This window comes from Cololabis saira, chromosome 13 (genome assembly GCF_033807715.1).
Source record: "Cololabis saira isolate AMF1-May2022 chromosome 13, fColSai1.1, whole genome shotgun sequence".
NCBI classification, from domain to species: domain Eukaryota; kingdom Metazoa; phylum Chordata; class Actinopteri; order Beloniformes; family Belonidae; genus Cololabis; species Cololabis saira.
Window position 1 is genome coordinate 34,361,127 of NC_084599.1, and position 26,614 is coordinate 34,387,740.

Below are 26,614 nucleotides of genomic sequence, written 5' to 3' on the forward strand. Positions count from 1 at the left end.
TTCAGAATGAAACAAAGTAAAAAAAAAATCACTTATTTGGTACTGTAAACATTTGACCAGCTAAATTAAACTTTTCTTCTTGAGTTAATCAGGAACAAAAATAAACTTTTGTAACTTCAAGTGTTCACATGCTCTTATATGGCACCAAAGAAAGACCTTGAAAGTCTTTATCTAGCGTTCACATTGTCTGTCTTCATTTTAATATAGGAGACAGCTATATATCAATCATCCTTATGCACAATTTAAATTATATGAAAAAACATCCATGAATCCCCTCCGAAATAAAGCTTACCCAAAATCCTTGAATTACTTTCACAGTATCACAGCTTATGGGTCATGTAGTTGAAACTGTGTTTTACGATGGCACTTAAAGGCAGCATTCTCTGTTTCCCCGGTTGTTGTCTCCATAGTAACGTTTTTCAAACAGACCTGCGACCTTTCTTTTCGACTACATCACCACACCGATTAATAACTACTTGATTAAATATTTCTGCCAGAAACTAGCCTATATAACATACTCTGAAGGTGGAAGAGGCAGAAAAACAACCCGAATCCCAGCGTTTGTCCGAAAATCGAGACTCCCAGAAAAGGTAAACAGCTTGGATGTTTTGCTTAATAGCATTTATTCATAGAGAAACTTTTTTTAAAAGCAGATTAAACTGAAATGTCATTACTTTATTTAGGTATCTCAAGGGTTTCCGCGCAGGATGTCGAGGGAAATGTCACAGTCGAGATCAAGGAGAGATGAGGATATGGAGGAGAGGCAAAAGGTTTCAGTATGGTTCCTATTCTCTGCAATTTCTGTAGACTAGGCTGTTAAGATTTTAAATGTTTATTACACTGTGTCATAACTCGCACTGCGCACTGAAACCTTTAATATGCAGTTCTGTTATTAATTGTTGTTCAACTCTAACAGGCCATATTATTGTGCTGAACTTGCTCCTCCCTCAACGGTTTAAGATAAGATAAGATAAAATAAGATATTCCTTTAGTTTTCCGTGTCCTAACTGCATGCAACTGCATTAGTCCCACAGCGGGGACATATAAAATAACAGACGGATATTTACATAATTGCATGTTGCAGTGAATGATATTCCACATTATATTCTAGTATGTAGCCTATAGCCTATTTATTGTCAGGTTGTATGCAGTACTCGAGTTGTAAAAAAAATCAGGAGGGATGGTGGATTTTATCATATGGGGACAGATAATTTGTGCTGATTACAAATAATATAATATATTACAAATAATAGCACTGACCAAAACACCTGCAGAAATACTGCAGGAATGACATAGCAGCAGTTAAATGCAGCCTTCTGTAAGCTTTAAATATCCACTGGGCTTACATCAAATACATCAAAACACAACAATAAAAAACACTTTTCTGAACTTATCAATATGACTCTGTCCTTCACAGGATAAGTAAAATGGATCACTGCAAAAACTCTAAATCTTAACAAGAATATTTGTCTTATTTCTAGTTAAAATGTCTCATTTTAGTAAAAAAATCTCATTACACTTAAAACAAGACTCATCACTGGAAAAAACAACAATTTCACCTGTTTCAAGTAGATTTTCACTTAAAATAAGTAGAAAAATCTGCCAGTGGAACAAGATTTTTTTGCTTGTAATAAGAAGATAAATCTTGTCCCACTGGCAGATTTTTCTACTTATTTCAAGTGAAAATGTACTTGAAACAGATGAAAACTCTCAAATAAGTTATTTTTCTGGTGTTATTTTTCTGGTGATGACTCTAAATGTTGAAATAGCAGTAAAACCACATCCATTGATGAAATGACATAAGGGATGGAAAGGGGGGATGGCAGTTTTACAGGGGGGATGATTTTGACCCTTTTATTTCAGGGGGGATGCCACCCCCCCTCATCCCCCCTCAACTCCAGTACTGGTTGTATGCGGTCTACTGTGAGCAGTGCTGGTTGTGTAGTCTCACAACTGCAGGGAGGAAGGACCTTCTGTAGCTCCTTCACACACCTAGGGTGAAGGAGCCTGTCGCTGAATGAGCTCTCCAGCGCTCTGAAGGTCCTTCATGGGGTGGGAGTCCTTCTCCATCATGGATGACAGCTTAGCATCATCCTCCTCTCTCCCACCACCTGCACTGTGTCCAGAGAGCAGCCCACGACACAGCCGGCCCTTTCAGTGATTTTGTCATTTTAACAGTAGCTAGAGTACATTAACAGAAGATAACGGTAAATTAACGTCTTGATCTAACAATTACATGGACTAGCTTTCCTGCATCACTCTGAAATAGAATATTCCATATTTTTTATAATATAACAAACAGGAAACCTGCTTCATGTGTGATTTGAAAGACAAATCCTTGTCCAGAAAAGGTCTAAGGTCCTTCACATACCTTACTCCCAGAACTCCCAGTCAGAACTCCCAGTCTTATCTAATCTTAGTAGCAGGGAATTATCAGTCATTCAGAATCAGATGTTTATGTCAATTAGGACAAGATTAATGTCCATTTAGTTTACAGATTTCATTTGGCTTCAAGGAGAGCTGAGTCTCATCTGCGAAACAATGAAAGTGTTTGCCATAATTCAAAATAGTAATAGTACCTTAAAGGAACCATATATGAAGTGAAAAGAAACGGCCAAAGTACAGAACCCTGTGGAACACCATAAACAGCTGTAATGCATACGGAAGATTCCTTGTTCACATCGACAAAGTGGAATATGACTTAAACCAAGCCACTGCACTTCCTTTAATCCTAACAATATGAAACACACCTTGTATGAATAGAAACAAAACTTTCAATTCAATTCAATTTTGCAGGTCAGGGTGTCTCAGGAAAACTCTGGTATTTTCAAAGCCAGGATCAAACTCAAGCTTGGTGATTTTGATTGACAATGCTTTCTGTTTTGTGCCCCATGTTGAACAACTGACTAAAAAACTTAAGCTGAAATTGGGCTTTTTCTTTAAAATCAAGTCCTGCTTCTTTTTTGAAATCCAAAAGAGACTTGTCTTAGTTACTTTTAGTTTCAGTTGTCTGTGCTGGACTATATTGATGTGAATTATATGTGTCTCCTCACAATGTCTGGATACAGTCTACCATGGAGCTTTGAGGTTCATCACTAATCTTAAAGCTATTACTTACACTGTACATGCCTTTCCGTATACCAGGACGCTGGCATATACTTATTTACAATGCTATTCTTGGTATTCTCCTATCCAATCTACAATCTTGTGTTCTTGGAAAAAGCTCTGGACTTTACAGTTTTCGTTCCCAAGGCTTATTTCTTTTAGGTCTGCTCCAACTATCAGCTCCTTTAAATCAGGGTTAAAAACATTACTGTTTACTCAAGCGTACTCCTAAATTAAATACTTACCTGCTATATTCTACTGCCCTTATTTTTAACAGCTTGTGCTTTTTATTATTAGGGCCCGAGCACCTTCAGTGCGAAGGCCCTATTGTATCTGTAGGAATTTTTTTTCTTTTTCTTTTTCTTTTTCTTTTTCTTAAGTGCGAAGGCCCTATTGTATCTGTAGGAATTTTTTTTCTTTTTCTTTTTCTTTTTCTTTTTCTTTTTCTTTTTCTTCTGACGAAAGGAGGGCCTTTTTGCCCCCCTAAACATGCCCAAAAAGTCACCAAATTTTGCATGCAAGTCAGGCCTGGCGAAAAATTTGATATTTAATGGTTTACATTAATGGGCGTGACAAAATGGCTCAACAGCGCCCCCTAGAAAACTTTGTGGCTCAAGCCCCACAATACGGTTTGACGTACATGCACGAAAATCGCTACACACCTGTATCAGTACACAACTTAAAGAAAAGTCTCTTGGCGACATGGCCGAAACCGAACAGGAAGTCAGCCATTTTGAATTAATCGTGTAACTTTGGCGCAATTTATGCCATTCCTTCGGCAGTTAATACGGCCCGAACCGTAACGTGCCCCCAAGTGTGTTATACATCAAAATGTGCGTCTTCATCCTGTGACAACACGCATTACTTTTCTCTTTCAAAAGCGTTACCGTGGCGACGCTAGACGCCAAAAAGCGCGCCCACCCTTCATCTGGTTGGTTCAGACAGAAAAAACTTTGCGCCTCAAGCCCCAGAATACGGTGTGACGTACATGAACGAAAATTGGTACACACCTGCATCATGTCGCAACTTAAAGAAAAGTCTCTTGGCGCCATGGCCGAAACCGAACAGGAAGTCGGCCATTTTAAACATTCAGAATTAATCGCGTAATTTTGGAGCAATATGAGCCATTACTTCGAGAATTAATACGGCCCGAACCATAACGTGCATCCAGGTGTGTTATACATCAAAATGTGCGTCTCTATCCTGCGACTACACGCATTACTTTTCTCTTTCAAAAGTGTTACCGTGGCGACGCTAGACGCCAAAAAGCGCGCCCCCCTTCATCTGATTGGTCCATATTTGATAGTTCCCTAAAAGTCACCAAATTTTGCATGCAAGGCAGGCCTGGCGATAAATTTGATATTTCATGGTTGGTATTAATGGGCGTGGCAAAATGGCTCAACAGCGCCCCCGGAAAACTTTGTGCCTCAAGCCCCACAATACGGTTTGACGTACATGCACGAAAATCGGTACACACCTGTATCTTGTTGCAACTTAAAGAAAAGTCTCTTGGCATCATGGCCGAAACCGAACAGGAAGTCAGCCATTTTGAATTAATTGTGTAATTTTGGCGCAATTTATGCCATTCCTTCGAGAATTAATACTGCCCGAACCGTAACGTGCACCCAGGTGTGTTATACATCAAAATGTGCGTCTTCATCTTGCAACTACGCGCATTACTTTTCTCTTTCAAAAGTGTTACCGTGGCGACGCTAGACGCCAAAAAGCGTGCCCCCCTTCATCTGATTGGTCCATATTTGATAGTTCCCTAAAAGTCACCAAATTTTGCATGCAAGGCAGGCCTGGCGATAAATTTGATATTTCATGGTTGGTATTAATGGGCGTGGCAAAATGGCTCAACAGCGCCCCCGGAAAACTTTGTGCCTCAAGCCCCACAATACGGTTTGACGTACATGCACGAAAATCGGTACACACCTGTATCTTGTTGCAACTTAAAGAAAAGTCTCTTGGCATCATGGCCGAAACCGAACAGGAAGTCAGCCATTTTGAATTAATTGTGTAATTTTGGCGCAATTTATGCCATTCCTTCGCCAATTAATACTGCCCGAACCGTAACGTGCACCCAGGTGTGTTATACATCAAAATGTGCGTCTTCATCTTGCAACTACGCGCATTACTTTTCTCTTTCAAAAGTGTTACCGTGGCGACGCTAGACGCCAAAAAGCGTGCCCCCCTTCATCTGATTGGTCCATATTTGATAGTTCTCCAAAAGTCACCAAATTTTGCATGCAAGCCAGGCCTGGCGATGCATTTGATATTTCATGGTTTGCATTAATGGGCGTGGCCTAACGGCTCAACAGCGCCCCCTAGAATACTTTTCTCTGCCATAACTTTTGAATGGTTTGACATAAAGAGTCGTGGGTGGTGTCATGGGACTCTGTATTGAGTCCTTGACCTTCATTGGCCTGAATTAGCCCCGCCCCTTCTTCTGATTGGTTGTTCCTTTTTTCTGCTATAACTTTTGAATGGTTTGACATAGAGAGTCGTGGGTGGTGTCATTTCTGATATGCTTATGGGGGGCGGTGGCCGTGAGTGCGAGGGCCCGTTCATCGCTGCTTGCAGCTTTAATTTTACTTCTTTTCTTATTCTTACCTATTTGTTATTTACTGTCTAATTATGTCTTGCTGCTTTTAATGTCAATGTAAAGCACTTTTAATTACCTTGTGTTGAATTGTGCTATATAAATAAATTTGCCTTGCCTAGCTGTTTTTAAAGTCAGAACCAAGATGGGGAAGAAGGAATTTGAACATGTAGCTTCCTATGCTTGGAATCAACTTCAAATTCACTTGAACCTCAAGGATCTGGTCTCGTTAAATGATTTTAAACATAATCTGAATACTCTAAATGCATCCACTTCTGCCTGTAGATGTCATGAATGATCACTGTCAGGCATGATTGTAACGACCTTTAAAACCTTCAAAGGTCTTAAATTATTGGTTATTTTAGGCCTTTAGGCAGTCTTTGATGATGCTACTGTTTTGTGGTAGTTACATATTTTATGTTTTTATAGTTGGTATTATATGTGTATGTAACTTTTGTGCCCTTAACTGCTGCCTGTCTTGGTCAGGGGAGTTTCTTTCCCTGGTTATATAAGGGTTCATTAAAATATATATACACAAGGCCAACTTGTGAGATTTTTAAAAATTATTATCATGAATTTTATCCAATTTCCGCAGAGCATATTCAACCTGCAAGGACAACTGAAAAGATTAGTGACCGACGTCCAAATTACAGCTGATGCGAGAGTACAAAAGACACATCAGGACAAAGGACAAGCACTTAGGTAATTCCTGTGAAACGTGAACCGCAGTGCCATCTTTATTGTTTTTCCCTTCATCCATTCTTTCTGCAACACTTTCTATCACAGATCAGAGTTGCTAGAGAATCATTTAAAGTCAAGCCAGGAGCAATTTGAGAAGATCTCAAAGGGGTGGACATTAGCCCATCAGAAGGTGTTCCCTCACGACCTGCAGGAAGTGTTAGACACTCAGAGGGAGACGTATGCTACTCTAACAGAAGCCAAGAAAAAACTCATAAATAACCTGCAACAGGTAACAGGCATCAGTCAAGTGATAAATGTATAAAAACCTGTTGATCAGAAAGATAAAAGTAGCTGTAGAAGAATAGCAATATTATTTACCTTTGGAGCTTATGATTTTGACCAAGTTGTGCTGAACAGGATCTCAAGAAGCGAGACAAGAGGTATGTGAACAATCTTAAGAAGAATACAGAGGAAACGGACCAGATGTTCGACAGGATTCGGAACCAGAACAAAACCCTGATAAAAGCCTACAAGGAGGAACTGGCCCAGACTGAGGTAGGAGCAGATCTGAGTAAAGACAGGTACAAATGTTTTATTGAATGCATTGACTGTGAGACGGATGAGACAGAGAAGGTTTTTGCCAAAGTCACTAGGGAATACATTAATTATGTTGATTTATTTTATATCTGATTTTATTTCTATCATTTCCATACGTTTATCATCATCGTTATCAGGTCAAAAGATGGATTTTTGACCAAAGCTCTGAAAAGATGTCTGAATAGGTTTAACTTAAATGTTCAAATGTAAACTAAAACAGCTTTTGCAATTCTTTTGTTGGCAGAAAGTTCGTCAGCAGGAAATTGAAGTCCTGTTAACAAACGACAATAAATGGGAACAGGACTTGAAGGAACATTGGGACAAAGAGGTCAGAATAATGAACAAAAAAAACCCAAGTAACCCCCCCAACCCCCATCATCTTCTTTTATGCATTTTTTTAACATAGAAACATATCAACTCTGCTTCCAGTTTAAAAGGTTGATGGAGGAAATGGAGATGAACGAGGAGGAATTTCGCAACAAGGTTTTGGAGGTCATCAACATCATAAAAATCCACGAGTTCAAGAGGGAAGCGAAACGTCAGGTTAGCTGAAATATATCAGTGAGTCAGTGACTTTACATTTGATGAAGATTAAATTTACACAGTAAAGACGGATAACTATTACTGATTGCATTTCTGATAATAAAGTATACCAATCAACCATATCATTTACACCACTGTTTAATTTATAACATTATGTTTAAGGTAAAGGTCGCACTTGTCTTGCCAAAACACTTGTAACTTATGAAGAATGAACTCTGGGAAGTGGATCCTTTTGGTTCTTTGGGTTGCTGCCAGGGACCGCGTGTTTACTTTGGGAAATCGGTTTGATTGAGGTCGGAGTTTACAAGCAGTTCTTGTGATATGAGAAGTCACGTGTCCAAGACTGATACCCTAAACATTTCCATTAAAATGATTCTATTGGTGTCATTCACTTCATCAGTGATATTAATGTTGTTGTTGATTGTGGTGACAACATATTCTACTTCACACTCACACTTTCTTTTAAGAGACTCTTAAGTCCCACTCTTGCCTCTGCAGGATTGGATGAGATTAGATCAACGGGTTGAGGTCTACTGTTCGGACCTGGATTCCCAGGCTCTTCGGGTAGAGCCATATCTACGAGTACAGCTGGCCACAATAAAGACATATGAAAACAAGATCCGCAGGTAGCGCCTTTTTCCTTCACTCTAGCACCAGCACAACGATTACACATTGCTAATTTTACAGCTTTGTTTCAGGCCGGAAAAAGAGAGCGAAATTAAACAAAAAGAATCCATCATAAGAGACAAACAGTTTACAAAGGAGAAACATATGCTGTCTGAGGACTACAAAAAACATAAACAGAAATACGAACTGAGACAGCCGCAAATCAAGTGAGTAATAATTAACTTTTTGATTCCAGTCAATACTGACATTACGTAAAAAAAACACCTCTAACACTTGATTCTTTTCACTTTATCCAGGTACTTTGCAAACGTGGATCTCAGAAACTTTGAGAAGATATGGCTACTAACTGAAGCAGAGGTGAAGCAACTATTGGAGCGGGCTTTGGTTATAGACTCACTGATCTGCAAGCAGTATTTGGATGTTGCCTGGAAGCGGCCTAATGTGCCCTCCCTGGAGCTCTTTGGTCCCACGGAGCCTCAGAAACAACTGGCCTCCAGCCTCAGTCCGCCATTTGAAACTGAGAAGTGCTGCCCAGAGACTGACACTGACACTGAGAGTCCATGCAGGGACATTTTCAGCGTCAGGCCAGCAGCTCAGCAGCAGAGCAGTCCAAAGCGGGAGGAAGGGAAGTCGCCCAACGAGGCGCTGAAGAAAGTGATGGAGTTGCTGTGCGATAAAGCGGTTAGATGCAAGTTTAAGATTTATATATATTCCCAGATCAGTCACAACAATAAAATCCCCTTCCTTAATATTTAATCCGTCCTCTTCACACCATCAAAGGAGCTCTGGTATTTCAGGGCTCCTGTACATGTGACTTCCAGGCAGGCCAGCTGACAGTCTTGCCTGGGCCCCGGACAAAATAATCTAAGATGGACCCCCCTGCGCCCGGATCTCTCCTTCTCCCTCTTCCTCTCCTCTCCCTCTGCTCTTCAGGTTTTTATACAAGCTAATGGACGTTAACATTAGAGCTAGCCAGTTAGGTTAAGTTACAAGGTTGGTAAACGTTGGCTGCGCTGTTTCTTACCTTGCTCTACCCTGTCTTTATTAATTCCAGCTTCACCGTCACCACCTTTTTAAAATATTTGTGTAGAGAATCTCTGAGGCCTCTAATTTCTTCTTCTCTTCTTTTCTTCTTTTCTGAGCACCGGACTTGTGCTGACCGGACATTTTGACCATTCTAATGGTTGAATTAAATGATAACATCAAATTTTGATCAGCGGCCAAACCATTTTTGTGTTGGGGGTTCTTGACCACAAGGACAATTAGTAAGAAAACAAATAACAAGCTTTTATGTAACTCAAATACTACATATCTTTTCCACAAATAGGCATATTTTGAAACATTTTGAAAAATGATTCCATAATTTAATGAGAATTAAAAAAAGTTCTGGGCCCCCCCCTACCCTGGGCCCGGGACAACAGACCCGTTTGTCCCCCCCTATCGGCGGGCGTGCTTCCAGGATACTGGTTTTCCTAGGAGATCATTCCATCGTAACAAGATGAGCAATGTCAGTACGTGCACATGCAGCGATTCAAGCTGGTTGGAAATCATTTGCACACATCGTACTGACTTTTAAACTGCATGTGAACACCTTAAGTCAGTCAAGTCAATCTGATCAGACCGGATTCATCAACCCGCTTGCAGCACCTAGATAAACCAGTCGCAACCGCCTTGTTAATGCCATGTGTACGGGGACATGGATATTACAGTCTGCGCATGCTCGAGAATTTCCCCCGGGTGGGGTTTTCCCCCGGGGGAGGGGATTCACCCAGAAGTGAAAGGAGACGACGCGACGCTGCTCAGTAGTAGCTCCCGTGTGACTGCTTCAGGGGTGTCGTCAAAATATTTCCTATTCTGACATTTCATATATAAATACTGTATTTTCGCGACCATACGGGCGCCGTGTGAAAAGGCATACCCTCAGTCTTGTGTCATTTCTGTATTTAAAACACACACGGCGCACCGACCGAAACGGCACACACACAAGAACACACACACACGCACACAAGTGTGCGTATTTAAAAATACAGCGGGAGCAAAACTTTGTTTGATTGTAGGCTACTTTATTTCAGTTTTTACATTAATCAAACCCATTAAGTCTCATCCTCTGTTTCTGCATTAAAGAGCTCCGCTAAATCAGCTGTGCCAGTCCGCTGCCTTCCACTCCTGGAGAAACTGTTCTCCCTCTCAGTCATCCGTCGCTCACACGCCGGTGCAGCCTTAAGTCTGATTTATGGTTCTGCGTTAACCAACGCAGAGATTACGCCGTAGGTTATGCGGCGACGCGCACGTACGGCGCGCTTCGCCGCGTACGTTACGGCGTAAGCTCTGCGTCGATTTAACGCGGAACCATAAATCAGGCTTCACTTTTCCAGCCGGCGTGAAGCCGGCTGGAAAAGTCTCTTTAGGCAGTCTTTTCTTTTAAAAGTCACCATAGTTTCTGTCCATCAGCGGGGCAACCAAGCACAATAGTGAACGATGACTTTTACTCTGGTGCAGTTAACGTGTTCAAGTTATTGATACCATATAAACGGGACTTATGCATTTACAGTCAGAGCGACGCAGTGCGGTTTTTAATTATATTTTACTCTGGGGTGTCGTGAGATTTTATTCACTTTTGAACGGTGTTATGACTGAAAAAAGGTTGAGAAATGCTGTTTTAGACAGATTATTAATAGGAAAGCAGTTAGAATGCACTTTTTCCTTTCCTTGTTGTTAAGCGGAGGTCAACCGGAAGTGGCTCTTTGTTGAAATGGTTACCATGGTTACCTCGGGTACAGCGCCACCTAGCGTCACGGAGTCAGCCATGCTCTGGTTACAGTGGCTTATTCAATCTGATTCAGTCTGATCTCAGAACAGCATGTGTAATCAGACAAGTTGATCCAATCTTCTGCATGTCATTATCTGATCAGATCTCCAACCATGTTGAATCGCTGCATGTGTACGTACTTACTTTGTCTATCGGGGGTTTTAATGTTGTGGATGATGGGTGTACAGACATAACAATACATTTGTAAGAAGAGTATTAGTTACTACAGCACATAAAAGAAGTAATATAAAATGAAAAGTTCCTTCAAGAGAAATTCTTCCCTCTCCCCCTTCCCAGGACTTTTTGATGGAGGAGGAAGTCCTGAAGATGCTGTCCTCTATGGAGAAGGAGCAACAGACTGCTGTGAAGTTGGGTTCCCTCTTTAGTGTGAGTACATATTCATTTTTTCCACCTGTTTTTCAAATAATGTATAAGCACATACCGCAGCATAATTAACAGGTGCCTTACCTCAGCTTGAGAAGCCAGACGTGCTGTTTTCTCTTCTAGTCTCTGGGCATTGGTGATGAGGATGTTCCAAAGTTGGTTGATTTCTTGATAAAGTATGAGCAACAGCAAAGAGAGCAGACTGAGGTGAGGAGGTGTAGAGATAAAGAGTGGAGTAGGTTGTTTACGCCATCAGCCCTGCTGATAAGTGTTTTGTTCGCCTGTAGGATGCTTGTCTCGAGTGTAGTGGCTTGGCAGAGGGAATGGAAACCAGTGTTACGACTACTTCAACCCCTGACCTCGTCCATCCTAACCACGTCCTGCCTGCTCTTAAAAGTTTCGTTGAGCAGCGCAGGAGGTCCAGGTAAGACAGAATTTTGATTAAGCGTCAGCCTTATTTCTGATTATTTTCATGGGTATTTATTATATACAGGTACAGCTGAATGTAAGCAGCTGCTTGCCTTTTTACTTGCACACTAACGCTAATATGTTTCTGGTACTTTTTAAGGGAGAGTGCAGCGCAGCAGCTTTCCAGTTTTTTGAATGTTGATACTTCAGAGGATAAAGCCTATTGGGAAAGTCTGGGAAACATAATTTCTGAGGATGAACTCAAACGGTGGGATGCAGCAGAGAGAACACTAAATCGGTACCAGTAAGTGACACACACACACACACACACACACACACACACAGAAAGAAGATAAGAAGATCTGTATCTATCTATCTATCTATCTATCTCCATCTGTATCGAATAAGGGATTTTCTGTGTGTGTTTCCAGCGTGATGCTGAGAGAGATCTCCGATCTCACTCCTAAAATGAACACCTGACGCAGCACAACGTGGAGCTGTAGATGCAGCCGCAGCAGCGTCTTTCCTCAACAGTATGTCTGCTTTTCTTTGCTTTATCTCAGTCGGGCCATGTTTATGTTTGGTTTGTCTTGAGTGGTTGGCAGTACCTTGTTAAGAATGCTTATTAAAAAATGATCGATTTTTACATTGAGTTGCATTGTTGTTGATGTTACAAAAGTTAGGACATTTTCCTAACAAAGGCACAAAAAATGATTCAACAATGTACTGTAATCCAGCGCACGTAAAAATTTAGTATAATTTAGTGTTTACTTAAAGGAGCTTGAGGCAGGATTTATGAAAAAAATGCGTATACGTTTTACAGTAAGTTTTCTAGTAATAATGTCAGATGAAGCGTTCCAAACCAAAAAGAATGAGCCCTCTAGCGTATCTCTCCGTTGCCTTGAACAGGCTGTGTGCTGCAAAATGTGCTGCAATTCTGGGCCCGAATTTCCCGCGCTGTCCTGCGGATGTGACGTCACATGACGCTGCATGCGCGTTCTCCCCGTTCTCCTGTGCCGGCTTCACTGTTGGCTGCAGTACCCCCGACGGTCGTCATGGCGCTAATGAGTCTCATTTCTTATTCTTGCCTCAAGCTCCTTTAATATTTCAATCATTCACTCAATCAATCAATGAATCAGGAAAGTGTCACTTTGCTGTACATACAGCTGTAGGCGTTTGGTTAAAGTGACATGTGATAATACAAACTTAAAAATACTTAACTAAGATAAAATAAGTAATAAAAACTGATCATGACTCAGACTATTCATGGATCAACATCCTAACAGCTTTTGGGAGAAAGCTGTTGATCTGGAGGTTCTGACGTTCATGCTGCACTGTTGTTTTGGAGATGTTTTTCCCACCATGGACAGACTGAGGTCTCTCAGTTAAAAAGTTCAGGATCCAGTGACATTTATGTATTCTCAGACAAAAAAGATGATTTGATAGTACAGCAATTACATTTTATTACATATAAAATAAAATAAAAAATGCATGTAGTCTCAGGCTGAAAGGTGCAACTGATTGAATGGCAATTATGTTTGAAACGAGGGATATTTATTTCTCTTACATGAACAACTTTTGGAACCATTTCAAATTTTTTAATACATTATTGATCAAATAGTTCAGCCATGGAAACAGTCATAAAATCAAATGAGAAGAGACAGCATATCTTCTGCGAAAGTCAGTACTGTTTGGATTTGCAATCATATTTAGCAGATTATTATGTTGCACATGCTGCAACACTCCAAGTTTTAACGCATATGTTCAGGAACATTTTTCTGTTCTCTTGTTCAATATCAGACAACTTGGGACGATATGGGTTTCAGTTAAACAGCCAATAAAAGAGGAAGTAAGAACTTAACTGATAAGACGAACGTGCTTCCTCTTTAATATCAAACCATTTTCTCCGACAGGTCACCAGGTCAGATGAATGTGAAGATGAAGGTGGACTGGAGCTGCACACGTGGAGACTTGAGGAAAATATTGTGTGTTAATTCTAGAAATAAAAGACACATTCAATAATGCTTTATTTGTATGATTTTTATTTTGACAAATATAAAGGAAACTAGTTGAACTGTGTACTGGGTCGGTTCCTGTGCGATACACAGTGTATGCAAACAATAATGAAAAAGTTTTTAAAAAATGTGTGTTTGGTGGATTTAGCCAAAGGGGTTAAACAGCTTGTGGCTGATCTCTGAGGGGAGAGAGAAGAAGAGCAGAGCCAGGAAGAGCAGACCCATCGCAGCAGTCAGCAACACCGCGCAGTGCAGCTTGTATTGCCTCCAGGCCAGGATGCACATCGTCCTCACATGCTGGTGTCAGGACGACTGCACAGAAATATTCAGAGGTTAAATGATGAACTTCCATCAATTCAGAAGAGGTGATATATTCTTTGAAGATGACACAGCAATGAAACAGCCACCGCTTCCAAACAATGGCGGACACTCCGGCCGGCAGAGTTAGTTGTGGGCGTGGTTCAGCAGCTGAGGCCAACCTATGGAAATCTGCGCCTATCGTTACGTATCGATAGGCGCAGATTCTGAACGGCTCGTAAAAGTCACATGACACTGGAAGGATCCTCCGGGGCGGGGTGAACAGACCCTGCAGAATTTAGTTGCAATCATCCTTCTCTGAGTTGTCAGGGTGAGGGGAGACCACTTTATATATGTTAAAGCAAGAAAAAACATGTTTTTCATAATAGGTCCCCTTTAAGGAACTAAGGGCTGCTTACTGCCCCGTGACCACTAGGGCCCCCCCAAGAGTAAAAAAAATTAAAAATAAAAAAAACATAAATAAACAATACAAATGAATAATAATAATAATAATAATAATAATAATAATAATAATAATAATAATAAATACATAAATAAATAAAATTATCGGCTCTATTTGTTTGATTTTATTTGTTTATTCTATTTAATAATGTCCGTTTTTGTACATTTGAATTTATTCTTATATGGAGAACATATTGACGAGGTTCTGTTTAGCTAAGTTGAGTGATTTTAATTATAGTTCTAGTTTTTGTAGTACTTTGTTGTTGCACATCGCTGTTGCAGTAAGTTTATTATAAACCAAAAATAAAGTAGATAACGTGTTGACAGTAAATGATGTATCTTTTAGTCGGCTACACTGTAGATGACACTCAGTATCTCACTTAGTTACAGAATAACAGTGAAGGAAGGAGTCGCAGCTCTGACCTTCAAACCGGCAGCTGAGACAAATATGGATAAAATAAACACAAACAACTTCTGTCCTTCTCGCCTGAGGGTAGCTGGGATAGGCTCCAGCAGAACCCTGTGACCCTGCAAAGTATAAAGCGGGTATAGATAATGGATGGATGGAACTTCTGTCATTCAAGGTAATCAGAGTTTATTTACAGTAGTGTGAGGCTTTAATCAGCCAGGATGACCTCCAGGCTCCAGGGATCAATGATATCAGATAATCAGCCAGGATGACCTTCAGGGATCAATGATATCAGATAATCAGCCAGGATGACCTTCAGGGATCAATGATATCAGATAATTGTTAATTTGTCTGACCTTGAATGATGTAATTACCAAGGAACACATGCATCAATGACATTATTCTGTATTGATAAGACACTTAACACCTGAATTCATCCGTCACATTTGTTTTTACAACAAACTACTATTACTAGGATATTATTTAAATCAATTTCAAAACCAAATTATATGAGTTGTTTTAGTACCTATGTACATATGATCAATAAAGATATCTTACAACTCTTAATTACTCAATAAATGAAGGAAAAGCACTGTATTAATCCGTCAACAAACCAGCAGAACAAAGAAACCAGAACTTCTGGTTGTTAATCTGATCATTCAGAGAAAAATAAACTATAATGGCTTTTAAAATCTGATCTGTTTGGATTTCAAAGGATAAATAAAGATAGATAAAGATACATAAAGGATGAAAAAAGATAAATAAAGATAAATAAAGACCTAAAGGAACATATTTATTCGTCTGAAAGACCTTGATGTTCCTGATCATAAAACCTCAGGAGACCAGGTCCAGGTCTGGATGGAGAACCAGATCCTGGTCTTCGATGCTCCTCCACCCAAAGGGAACTCATAAAAGTAAACAATTAGGCTCAATGAGACCACAACATATTTAGGACACCACACAAAGATTTCAAGGGTGAAGATTTTTATTGATTTGTTGTTTTTAAATTTGCTGGGGAAGGAAAAAGGTTAACCCAAAAGTAATGAACCAAAAGGAGATGGAGATCCCGGCCAAAAAGAACCAAACAGGGGTGAGCACAGGGCCAGCCACGCGATTGGCCGTCGGACCCTGCACTTTCCCCACTAAATAAGAAAAACCAGGTAGACCTATAAACTAAAGTAATCCGACAAAACAGGACTACCGGCAATCTCCAACTCAAACTAAAATAACAAAACTGTGCCATTATGGGCAGAAAAAAAATAAGGGTTAACTGTTCCCCAAAAAGGGAACGAAACCTTCCCCTGCTACTGCTGCCCCAGAGAGAGCAAGGACTTCCTCCTCCTCCTCTTTATCCCCAACCTCCTGATGTCTAACTGACTGTATCCCCAACCTCCTGATGTCTAACTGACTGTATCCCCAACCTCCCGATTGCTAACTGACTGTATCCCCAACCTCCTGATTGCTAACTGACTGTATCCCAACCTCCTGATTGCTAACTGACTGTATGCCCGACCTCCTGCTAACTGACTGTATCCCCAACCTCCCAATTGCTAACTGACTGTATGCCCGACCTCCTGCTAACTGACTGTATCCCCAACCTCCTGCTAACTGACTGTATCCCCAACCTCCCGATTGCTAACTGACTGTATCCCCAACCTCCCGATTGCTAACTGACTGTATCCCCAACCTCCCGATTGCTAACTGACTGTATCTCCAACCTCCCGATTGCTAACTGACTGTATCTCCAACCTCCTGATTGCTAACTGACTGTATCTCCAACCTCCTGATGTCTAACTGACTGTATCCCCAACCTCCCGATTGCTAACTGACTGTATCTCCAACCTCCCGATTGCTAACTGACTGTATCTCCAACCTCCTGATTGCTAACTGACTGTATCCCCAACCTCCTGCTAACAGACTGTATCCCCAACCTCCTGATTGCTAACTGACTGTATCTCCAACCTCCTGATGTCTAACTGACTGTATCCCCAACCTCCCGATTGCTAACTGACTGTATCTCCAACCTCCCGATTGCTAACTGACTGTATCTCCAACCTCCTGATGTCTAACTGACGGTTTCCCAACCTCCCGATTGCTAACTGACTGTATCTCCAACCTCCTGATTGCTAACTGACTGTATTCCCAACCTCCCAATTGCTAACTGACTGTATCCTCAACCTCCTGATTGCTAACTGACTGTATCTCCAACCTCCTGATGTCTAACTGACTGTATCTCCAACCTCCCGATTGCTAACTGACTGTATCTCCAACCTCCTGATTGCTAACTGACTGTATCCCCAACCTCCCAATTGCTAACTGACTGTATCCTCAACCTCCTGATTGCTAACTGACTGTATCTTCAACCTCCTGATTGCTAACTGACTGTATCCCCCACCTCCCGATTGCTAACTGACTGTATCCCCAACCTCCCGATTGCTAACTGACTGTATCCCCAACCTCCCGATAGCTAACTGACTGTATCCCCAACCTCCCGATTGCTAACTGACTGTATCTCCAACCTCCTGATTGCTAACTGACTGTATCTCCAACCTCCTGATGTCTAACTGACTGTATCCCCAACCTCCCGATTGCTAACTGACTGTATCTCCAACCTCCCGATTGCTAACTGACTGTATCTCCAACCTCCCGATTGCTAACTGACTGTATCTCCAACCTCCCGATTGCTAACTGACTGTATCCCCAACCTCCTGATTGCTAACTGACTGCCAGCCTGTGGAGGAGAAACCAAGAGGAAGGAGAGGGGAAGAAGACAGCAGCATTAACACACACCTAGGTGTGGAGAAACCCATACCTGGACACACATAACACCAAGATGAGAGTGTTGTGTGCGTGTGTGCGTGTGTGCGTGTGCGTGTGCGCGCGCGCGTGTGTGTGTGTGTGTGTGTGTGTGTGTGTGTGTGTGTGTGTGTGTGTGTGTGTGTGTGTTAGTGTGAGAGGATGACAGGAATAGAGAAGTGAAGATAAAGGGGACAATGACTGCATCACCCTCAGTAAAAAATACTGTTACAAAAATATCAGTTTCCTGCAGCAACAACAGCCTTGGAGTTTTCCAGAGATTCAGATACAAAGTGTGGACTCAGTTTTTATGGAAGGGTTAGCATTAGCCTTAGGGTTTGGGCAGCTTCAAACGGACAGATAGGAGTCTGTTTCCATTCAGGATGAAGCCCATATTCAGGGCTTTTTACAGATTTAAGATTAGATCTCTGTGAAAGTGTTAAGAGTTAAAACCCTTTAAGAAAAAAACAGATTTGTGAATCTAAGACTGAAAGCCAAGTGGAACCAGAACCAAATAAATGTTTTAGTTTGAAATCAGACATTGCTAGCTTAAAATGTTGACAGTTTATTTTACATTTGTTCAAATTGCAATTTGATGCACAATATAGAAAAATCATCACTTTACAAACACAGATATGAACATTAGTAAGCAGCTAAGCTATCTTAAAATCTGATAAATGGCATAAAGGTCACTTTATTTCAGCTGTTTTGGAGGTAAACTCCATTAATGAAGAGGTTTTGCCAAAGGATAAAAAATAAATAAAACACAATGCCAGTAATTCTCAATATTTTACACTCAGAGTTGTAAGAAAATCCTTTTGGTCCATTAAAAATGCTGCATGTGAGAAACAATTCCAGCTCTACACAGTTAAACACTTGAAGATACGATTTAGGTAAACTTACACTACAAATGAACACAGTTCATTTTATTTATCCACTACTTCTGGATATCTGGGTGAACTGGTAGCTCAGATTCAGTTAATGGTTTAGTGGAAAAGTCCTGAAATCTCTCTCAGACTCAACAGCTTTATCTACAAAACAACTCAGCCTGAACATCACAATATAAACTTACAGCCACATTCCTGCGTCATCAGCGTACAACAATCAAACACAAATCTATTTACATGAAAACACTTTCATTAACACTGATGCATATGTACATGATCCAGTCCCGGTTTCCATGGCGACCCAGTCTAGGACCCGGTCTAGGACCTGGACCCGGTCTAGGACCCGGCCTTGAGCTTGTACCTGAAGTCCACGTCATAGCTGGGCTGCAGGATCCCCAGGCCGGCCCGAGACTGGTCCAGAGGGGGGACCCTGGAGGCCGGGTCCAGCAGCTCCAGGTGGAAGTTGACCAGAACCAGGGACAGGAACAGCTTGATCTCGTAGATAGCGAAGAACCTGCCGGGACACTTGGTGACGCCGGAGCCGAAGGGCAGGAAGTAGTAGCGTAGCCGGCGGCCGCCGCGGTAGAACGTGGTCTTCTCCTGACCCTTCTCGTCCAGGAACCGGTCAAACTTGAACTCCTGGAGGAGAGGAGAGGGGCATTATGGGTAAGAAGAGGGGCATTATGGGTAAGTTCTTTATCTCTATACTCCTGAAGGAGAGAATGAATGTGTGAATGTATATGTGTGTAAATGGATGTGTTTATGTATAGGTGTGTGTGTGTACGTGTGTGTGTGCGTGTATAGTATATATATATATATATATATATATATATATATATATATACACAGAGGTGGACAGAGTACTCGACCCCAGTACTTGAGTAAGAGTACAAATACTACTGGTCAAAATTTACTCCGTTACAAGTAAAAGTAGCTCAGTCAAAATATTACTCGAGTAAGAGTAGAAAAGTACTTGCTTTTAAAGGTACTTAAGTATCCAAAAGTAAATGCTTTTAAATTTACTTTAAGTAAAAGTAAGAGTAAGAGTAAATTTCTTCAGTAAATTGCTATATTTTTTCTAAATTAATTTAAGGATCTTTTAACTCTTGTTTCTGAGAATTAACACTTTGAAACCAGCTGCACTGATGTGCTGCTTTTAGAACCACAATGTTATATAAAACCTGCAGAAACACCAAAAACAAATCAAATGAATGGGATCATAAGAGGACAGCACATGATGCAGAGTTTATTAACAATCATGAACTGAAACCAAATGAACCTGCACCATCCAACTAAGTCTGGATCCCCCTCAAAGACCACTGCTTTACAAAAAACTACATCTCTGCTTTCGATAACTCAATGTTGAAGTCACTTACCTTTACAGGAAGGACATGTACCAGTACAATATAGCAATATAGAGCGTAACAAACTGTCTCCCCATGTCTGTCTTGGCTGTCTCCCAATGTCTGTCTGAGAGCGTGCACTGTGATAGGTCTCCTCCTTTGACAAAAACAGCTTGTGTCCAATAGGATTTTAGGGAAGAAGAAAAAAGAGCAGACCTGAAAGTAACGAGTACTTTTCAGCCTTCCTAGAAATGTACTCGAGTAAAAGTAAAAATATTTGTCTTGGAAATGTATTCAAGTAAGAGTAATAAGTACCAAAGAAATCTAATACTCAAGTAAAGTACAAATCCTCTGGATATGTACTTAAGTACAGTAATCAAGTAAATTTACTCCGTTACTGTCCACCACTGTATATATATATATATATATATATATATATATATATATATATATATATATATATATATATATATATATATATATATATACTGTATATGTATATATATACATATAGTTGTTTTATGCTTGTGCATGTTTGAAACAAATAGAAATCAAATGAAGCCTTACATATGGATCCTCGTAGATTTCGGGGTCGTAGTGCAGCATGGGGGGGTACAGCGCGATGACGTCGTCTTTCCTGATCTCATACGCCTCCTGGTTGTCCAGGTGGAGCAGGAAGTTCTCCTTGGCAACGCGGACGTTCATGGAGGCGCTAGAAAGACGCATGGCTTCTTTGATGATGCTGTCTGTGGACAGAAGAAGGAACATGACGAAAACCTGAACCAGAAATACTGCAGTAGTTGTTTAACCTGTTACCACTCCTGTAGAATTTGCATAAAATGCCGGTACAAGGCATAGCAAAAGTAAAGTGAAAGCTGCTCTTGAACCGTTTGAAGTACATGGATGGTTTTGGTCTCTTTTGAAAGGTAACACTGGCCACGGTTACATGATGTTTTTTTAATTTGGAATTAATTATTCAGAATTAAATAATTCAGAATTAAACTATTTTCCTTCCAGTTTACATGGAAATAGTAATTCTGAATTGAGGTTTACATGGAAAACACATTTGATGGTCTTTCTCCAATTCCTCTTAAGGTCCGGGGGTTTGGAATGTTCTGATTGGATAGGGGGGCGGACCGGAAGTTGCGTCTTAGAAGAAAAACTAGCTTAGCCGCTACAACTTTGAAAATCTCACCATTTTGATGTTTCCTGTTTCCATCCGTTCTTTTAATTATTTCCAGGTCCTCCAAGCTATTTATTAAATAAACGGTCTCTCACTCTACTGGTATAATCATGTATTTTAGACTAAATACTTTACTGGATTGGATCTACTGGACCTTTCTGACTGTAACCAGACCATTTTTGTGGGAATACTTTTGATTGGACGAGTTCTATGAAGCTTCATTGGGGAGTTGCGTCAATTTTGAAAATGTTTGTTTGTGGTGTTGATATGTAGCAGCTGCTATGATTATATCCTGAAATGGTTTATATTGGTGGAATCACAAGACTCTTAGCTTCCTTAGCTCACCGAGGACCGGCATGTTGTCCAGCTGCTCCCTGCTCAGGTTCAGGTTGGGCTCGCTGGGGTCGACGGTCAAGCCGGAGTCTTGCAGAACCTTCTGGATCTCTTGAGAAGCTGCTTTCATGGCGTCTGGACTCCTGAGACAGAAGAGCCTCCATCAGTTCTGGGTATCAGTGGTTTGTTCAGGTAAGAACTGCTTTTATAGCTTCTCATTTCTACGCTGCAGGTCTTCACAGGTGACGGTTGGCTGCAGGTGAACTCTGTTACTTATATCTACAATGTCTACATGGTTAAAAGTTGAGGACAGAATGATGCTGCACTTCTGTTTTCAATATGGAAGGTTTTACAATCCAAAACTCCATTATATCAGTTAAGACACAATCTAGAGTCATCTGCATACGCCACTAGACAGGCAACAAAGTTTTCTTTGTTGTTTACTTCAACATTAATCTCGACACAATAAAAAAAATGTTCCCCTCTCAAATATTTACCTCAGCCAAACACTAATTTCTGAAGCATACAGTAGAATATATAGATCAATTAAATCATGGAATTCTTTACCACTATATGACTAAATTAACACAGAAATCAATATTCAAAAAGCAAATTAAGAAACACCTTGGAATATCACATGTATAGGATACCAGACACTTATACAGATATACATACTGGACAGGGTGAGGTGTGTTTCTGATAATATTTTATTGTTTGGGATGATTAGGAAGTGCTTGGAGCAGCAGGGATGTTTGGGATGGATGTGTTTGATCTCCATAATCCGTTGGCATGGTGACGGTTTGTGTCCAAAGGAAAGTACCTGATCATAAAGTACCTAATCATGTAGAAGAGGCTCCAGAGTTTAGTACCTGATCATGTAGAAGAGGCTCCAGAAGGTGGCCGGCAGGGTGTTGGCCTGCGACGCCCACAGCAGAGCCACGTGGGTCCTGGCCTTGCTGAGGTCGTTGAAGGTTGACAGGGAGTCGTTTAAGATCATCCTCATGGAGATCAGGTCCGACATGTTGTGCCTCTTGGACAGGTTGTCGGCGTGCATCGTCTTCGCCAGGTTCTGGAGATGAAACACCAGGGTTAGGGAGGGTTGGGGGAGGCAGGGGAACACCAGGGTTAGGGAGGGTCGGGGGAGGCAGGGGAACACTAGGGTTAGGGAGGGTCGGGGGAGGCAGGGGAACACTAGGGTTAGGGAGGGTTGGGGGAGGCAGGGGAACACCAGGGTTAGGGAGGGTCGGGGGAGGCAGGGGAACACTAGGGTTAGGGAGGGTCGGGGGAGGCAGGGGAACACTAGGATTAGGGAGGGTTGGGGGAGGCAGGGGAACACTAGGGTTAGGGAGGGTCCGGAGAGGCAGGGGAACACCAGGGTTAGGGAGGGTTGGGGAGGCAGGAGAACACCAGGGTTAGGGAGGGTCGGGGGAGGCAGGAGAACACTAGGGTAGGGAGGGTTGGGGGAGTCAGGGGAACACTAGGGTAGGGAGGGTTGGGGGAGGCAGGGGAACACTAGGGTAGGGAGGGTTGGGGGAGGCAGGGGAACACTAGGGTTAGGGAGGGTCGGGGGAGGCAGGAGAACACTAGGGTAGGGAGGGTTGGGGGAGGCAGGGGAACACCAGGGTTGGGGGAGGCAGGGGAACACCAGGGTTAGAGAGGGTCGGGGGAGGCAGGGGAACACCAGGGTTAGGGAGGGTCGGGGGAGGCAGGGGAACACCAGGGTTAGGGAGGGTCGGGGGAGGCAGGGGAACACCAGGGTTAGGGAGGGTCAGGGGAGGCAGGGGAACACTAGGGTTAGGGAGGGTTGGGGGAGGCAGGGGAACACTAGGGTTAGGGAGGGTCAGGGGAGGCAGGGGAACACTAGGGTTAGGGAGGGTTGGGGGAGGCAGGGAAACACTAGGGTTAGGGAGGGTTGGGGGAGGCAGGGGAACACTAGGGTTAGGGAGGGTCAGGGAGGCAGGGGAACACTAGGGTTAGGGAGGGTCGGGGAGGCAGGGGAACACTAGGGTTAGGGAGGGTCGGGGGAGGCAAGGGAACACTAGGGTTAGGGAGGGTCGGGGGAGGCAGGGGAACACTAGGGTTAGGGAGGGTCGGGGGAGGCAGGGGAACACTAGGGTTAGGGAGGGTCGGGGGAGGCAGGGGAACACCAGGGTTAGGGAGGGTCGGGGGAGGCAGGGGAACAGCATGGAGGGTTCAGAGGAGCCTCGAACCTCTCGGGCCGAGTAGGCACTCTGGAAGACGTGGATGGGCAGCCCGGCCACCAGCGCCGGGAAGATCTTATCAAACTCCTTGAAGTTCTCCAGAGCGTTGAGCACCAGGGCCTTTTGGGCCTCCTGGCGAGCTGAAGTCTTGTCCTCGCCCAGCTCCTTCCCGAACAGAGTCAGGTAGCCCGACTCAAACATCACCTGGAAACAGAACCACAACGATCAGCTCAGTAACCCACAAACTGGATGAAGGAGCCTGTGGCGGTTTGAGTCCGGGTACCGACCTTGTAGCAGAAGGCGAAGATGCCGTCCACCTGCCAGCGGTCCTTGCTAGGACTAAGCGTGTCGGACTTGAGCAGGACGTCCTGCAGGTGTCCCATCATGGTCTCGATGAGGGCGGGCAGCGCTTCGCCCTGCAGCGTCTTCAGGAAGGTCTGGTGCAGGTTCTCCGTGGTGTGACCGTGTCGGGGGTCGAAGCTGTCGTGGCCAAATGCCTGCAGAACAAATCGGGTTCAGGGTCGTTCAGGAGAAACAAGCATTTACCGTAAACAGGTCCTCCATGGGGACATCTCCCACCTTGACGGACGTGGCGAAGTGGAACTTCCTCCAGTCCAGGTGCCGGCCCTGCCGGATCACAGAGTGGTAGGAGAACGGGTCGCACAGGAAGTGGATGAACTGGCCGGCGATCTTGCAGGTGAAGATGTGGCCGTGCTTCTTCTGCCGGCTGTGCAGGAACTGGAGAGGGTTGGATCCGAACTGCAGAGCACAGCCGAGGTACGGGATCAAGCCGTTCTCCACGGCTGGTTCGTTGGGCCCCCTGGGAGGGACGGAAATCAGGACAAATCAGGGATGAGAAGACGAGGAGGACGAGATGTTAGGACAGGTCTAGGACGGGGAGGACACAACGGAGGTACGGGATGAAGCCGTTCTCCACGGCCGGCTCGCTGGGACGCCTGGGAAGACAGAGACATTAGGACAGGTCTGGGACGAGGAGGACGGAAACGTTAGGACAAGTCTGGGATGAGAAGGACGGAGATGAATCACGTCTGGGACGAAGCAGCCAGCAGGAGCTTCAGCCAGTTTTGGTGTGATGTTTGGGTTACGCTTTAGTTCTGTCATATATGCAGCGTTGTTCATGAACAAGCTCAAATGATTGTGTTCAAATGAAGAAGTTCTTTTTTTTTTTTTTTTACCTTGTCTGCACACATGAAATGAAGAAATGAAATGAAGAAGTTCAAATGAAGAAGTTCATTTGAACACGTTCATTTGAACACGTTCATTTGTGTGAGAATGTTGAACTGAACGCAACATATTTTCAAATAAAGAACTTGAACTTGGAACTTGGAAACTGGAATCTGAACTGTTCAGATTATGTGAGTTTCAGCTTTATTGTTTAGGTCCAATTATTACAGAGTACATTTCACCACATTTAAAATACTGGACGAGACGACGACTTCACACTACATTATCCACAATGCAGTGCACACTAGCATACCTGATCTTAGTAGTAAATCACACCCGATCTCAGTAAATCACACCTGATCTCAGTAAATAATACCTGATCTCATTAAATCACATGGTTACACTCTTTCTAGTAATCTGTTTACAGCTCAGCTGTCACTTTATCTTTCAGCTGGATCTCAGATGAACAAGGTGCCAAAGGTGAGTAAAGGTGAGTAAAGGTGAGTAAAGGTTAGTAAAGGTGACTTAAGGTAAGTAGCTTTTACCAATTTAAATGATAGGACCTAAAAAAATACCTTAACTTCAAAGATTTCCTGCAGATGCTGATACGAAGTCACAAGCTTTTTTTTATCAGTAATATTTTCAAAGATAGTTCATGTTACAAAAAAACGTGGTTTAATTTGAATGTTGCATTTATTTGACGGAGACACTTTTTGAAATGAGTGAAGTGATAATGAACAAACTAAGATGTTAATTATTATTATTATTATTATTATTATTATTATTATTATTATTATTATTATTATTATTATTATTATTATTATTATTATTATATAATTAACATCTTAGTTTGTTCATTATCACTTCACTCATTTCAAAAAGATGTTTGGGTTACGCTTTAGTTCTGTCATATATGCAGCGTTGTTCATGAACGAGTTCAGATGATTGTGTTCAAATGATTGTGTTCAAATGAAGAAGTTCAAATGAAGAAGTTCATTTGAACACTTTCATTTGAACACGTTCATTTGTGTGAGAATGTTGAACTGAGCATGTTGAACTGAACAGCATTATTCTGTTGTGGATCCTGCAGGAGTCAGGAGAGATAAAAGACAGAATCAGGTGAATCTTACCTCCGTCTGATGCCCAGCGCCAACCAGAGCAGGCAGCAGAATCCGACCAGAACCCCCCAGATCAGGGCCATGCTGAGCATCATCTTCCTGGGAGACGAGGGTCTGAGGACGGAGGTCGGAGGTCCAGACGGAGGTCCAGAGGTGGTGGTGGTGCAGAAACGGCCCGGACTGGACAGAATCGCTGGCTGATCAGCAAAAACGTTTGTTTCATTAAAGTAAAAAATCCCAGAACTGATGAAGTTCCAGCTGAGAAACTGAAGCCTGAAGGTCTGCAGACGCTGAGCTCCGTCTGACTGCTTTGTTCCTGACTGCAGATAGTTTAGCGAGTCTGACGCCTGCAGGCTTCTGCAGGATTTATATTCTCTTCCTGAAGGGTTAGTCTGAGGGAGGATCCTCACCCTCCCAGGGAGGAAGGTCACAGTCACTTCATGCTTCAATTCAAAAACACAATCTCAATTTCTCCCTGTTACTCTGGAGTGACACGCATGCAGTCTTATCTGCAGTTTATCAGTTCATCTGCAGAAATAACACCTCCAGGTTTCCAGGTGATTGTGACATGAATCACACCTGAATTCAGAAGGCAAGGCAAGTTTATTTGTATAGCACAATTCAACACA

The 26,614-nt window shown here is 42.4% G+C and overlaps 2 protein-coding genes across 2 annotated transcripts; one reads left to right on the top strand and one right to left on the bottom strand.

Moving 5' to 3' along the window:
* Positions 1 to 480: 480 nt before the first annotated feature.
* On the top strand, positions 481 to 13,734 carry drc1 (dynein regulatory complex subunit 1 homolog (Chlamydomonas)). The gene is made up of 16 exons (XM_061737250.1): positions 481 to 590; positions 684 to 770; positions 6,303 to 6,409; positions 6,494 to 6,677; positions 6,806 to 6,943; positions 7,230 to 7,313; positions 7,415 to 7,528; positions 8,027 to 8,154; positions 8,227 to 8,361; positions 8,452 to 8,836; positions 11,262 to 11,351; positions 11,472 to 11,555; positions 11,636 to 11,772; positions 11,917 to 12,060; positions 12,188 to 12,289; positions 13,670 to 13,734. Exons 2-15 carry the CDS (start codon positions 708 to 710, stop codon positions 12,234 to 12,236), a joined length of 1,842 nt encoding a protein of 613 aa, XP_061593234.1. The 5' UTR covers positions 481 to 590; positions 684 to 707; the 3' UTR covers positions 12,237 to 12,289; positions 13,670 to 13,734.
* Positions 13,735 to 18,055: 4,321 nt separating this feature from the next.
* Positions 18,056 to 26,342, bottom strand: LOC133458623 (cytochrome P450 7A1-like). The gene is made up of 8 exons (XM_061738737.1): positions 25,998 to 26,342; positions 24,262 to 24,502; positions 23,970 to 24,179; positions 23,692 to 23,886; positions 22,351 to 22,550; positions 21,494 to 21,624; positions 20,533 to 20,711; positions 18,056 to 19,261 (listed from the first exon to the last, which is right to left on the bottom strand). The coding sequence occupies exons 1-8, from the start codon at positions 26,078 to 26,080 to the stop codon at positions 18,959 to 18,961; spliced, it is 1,542 nt and encodes a 513-aa protein (XP_061594721.1). The 5' UTR covers positions 26,081 to 26,342; the 3' UTR covers positions 18,056 to 18,958.
* Between the last annotated feature and the right edge of the window lie 272 nt (positions 26,343 to 26,614).

Coding starts and splice junctions, on each gene's coding strand:
- drc1 (XM_061737250.1), top strand. CDS start 708: ATGTCGAGGGAAATGTCACAGTCGAGATCAAGGAGAGATGAGGATATG. Junction 6,678..6,805: donor TCATAAATAACCTGCAACAG/GTAACAGGCATC, acceptor TGTGCTGAACAG/GATCTCAAGAAGCGAGACAA. Junction 6,944..7,229: donor AGGAACTGGCCCAGACTGAG/GTAGGAGCAGAT, acceptor TTTTGTTGGCAG/AAAGTTCGTCAGCAGGAAAT.
- LOC133458623 (XM_061738737.1), bottom strand. CDS start 26,080: ATGATGCTCAGCATGGCCCTGATCTGGGGGGTTCTGGTCGGATTCTGC. Junction 24,503..25,997: donor GCGCTGGGCATCAGACGGAG/GTAAGATTCACC, acceptor CGTCCCTCCCAG/GGGGCCCAACGAACCAGCCG. Junction 19,262..20,532: donor AAATCTACGAGGATCCATAT/GTAAGGCTTCAT, acceptor CCTCTCCTCCAG/GAGTTCAAGTTTGACCGGTT.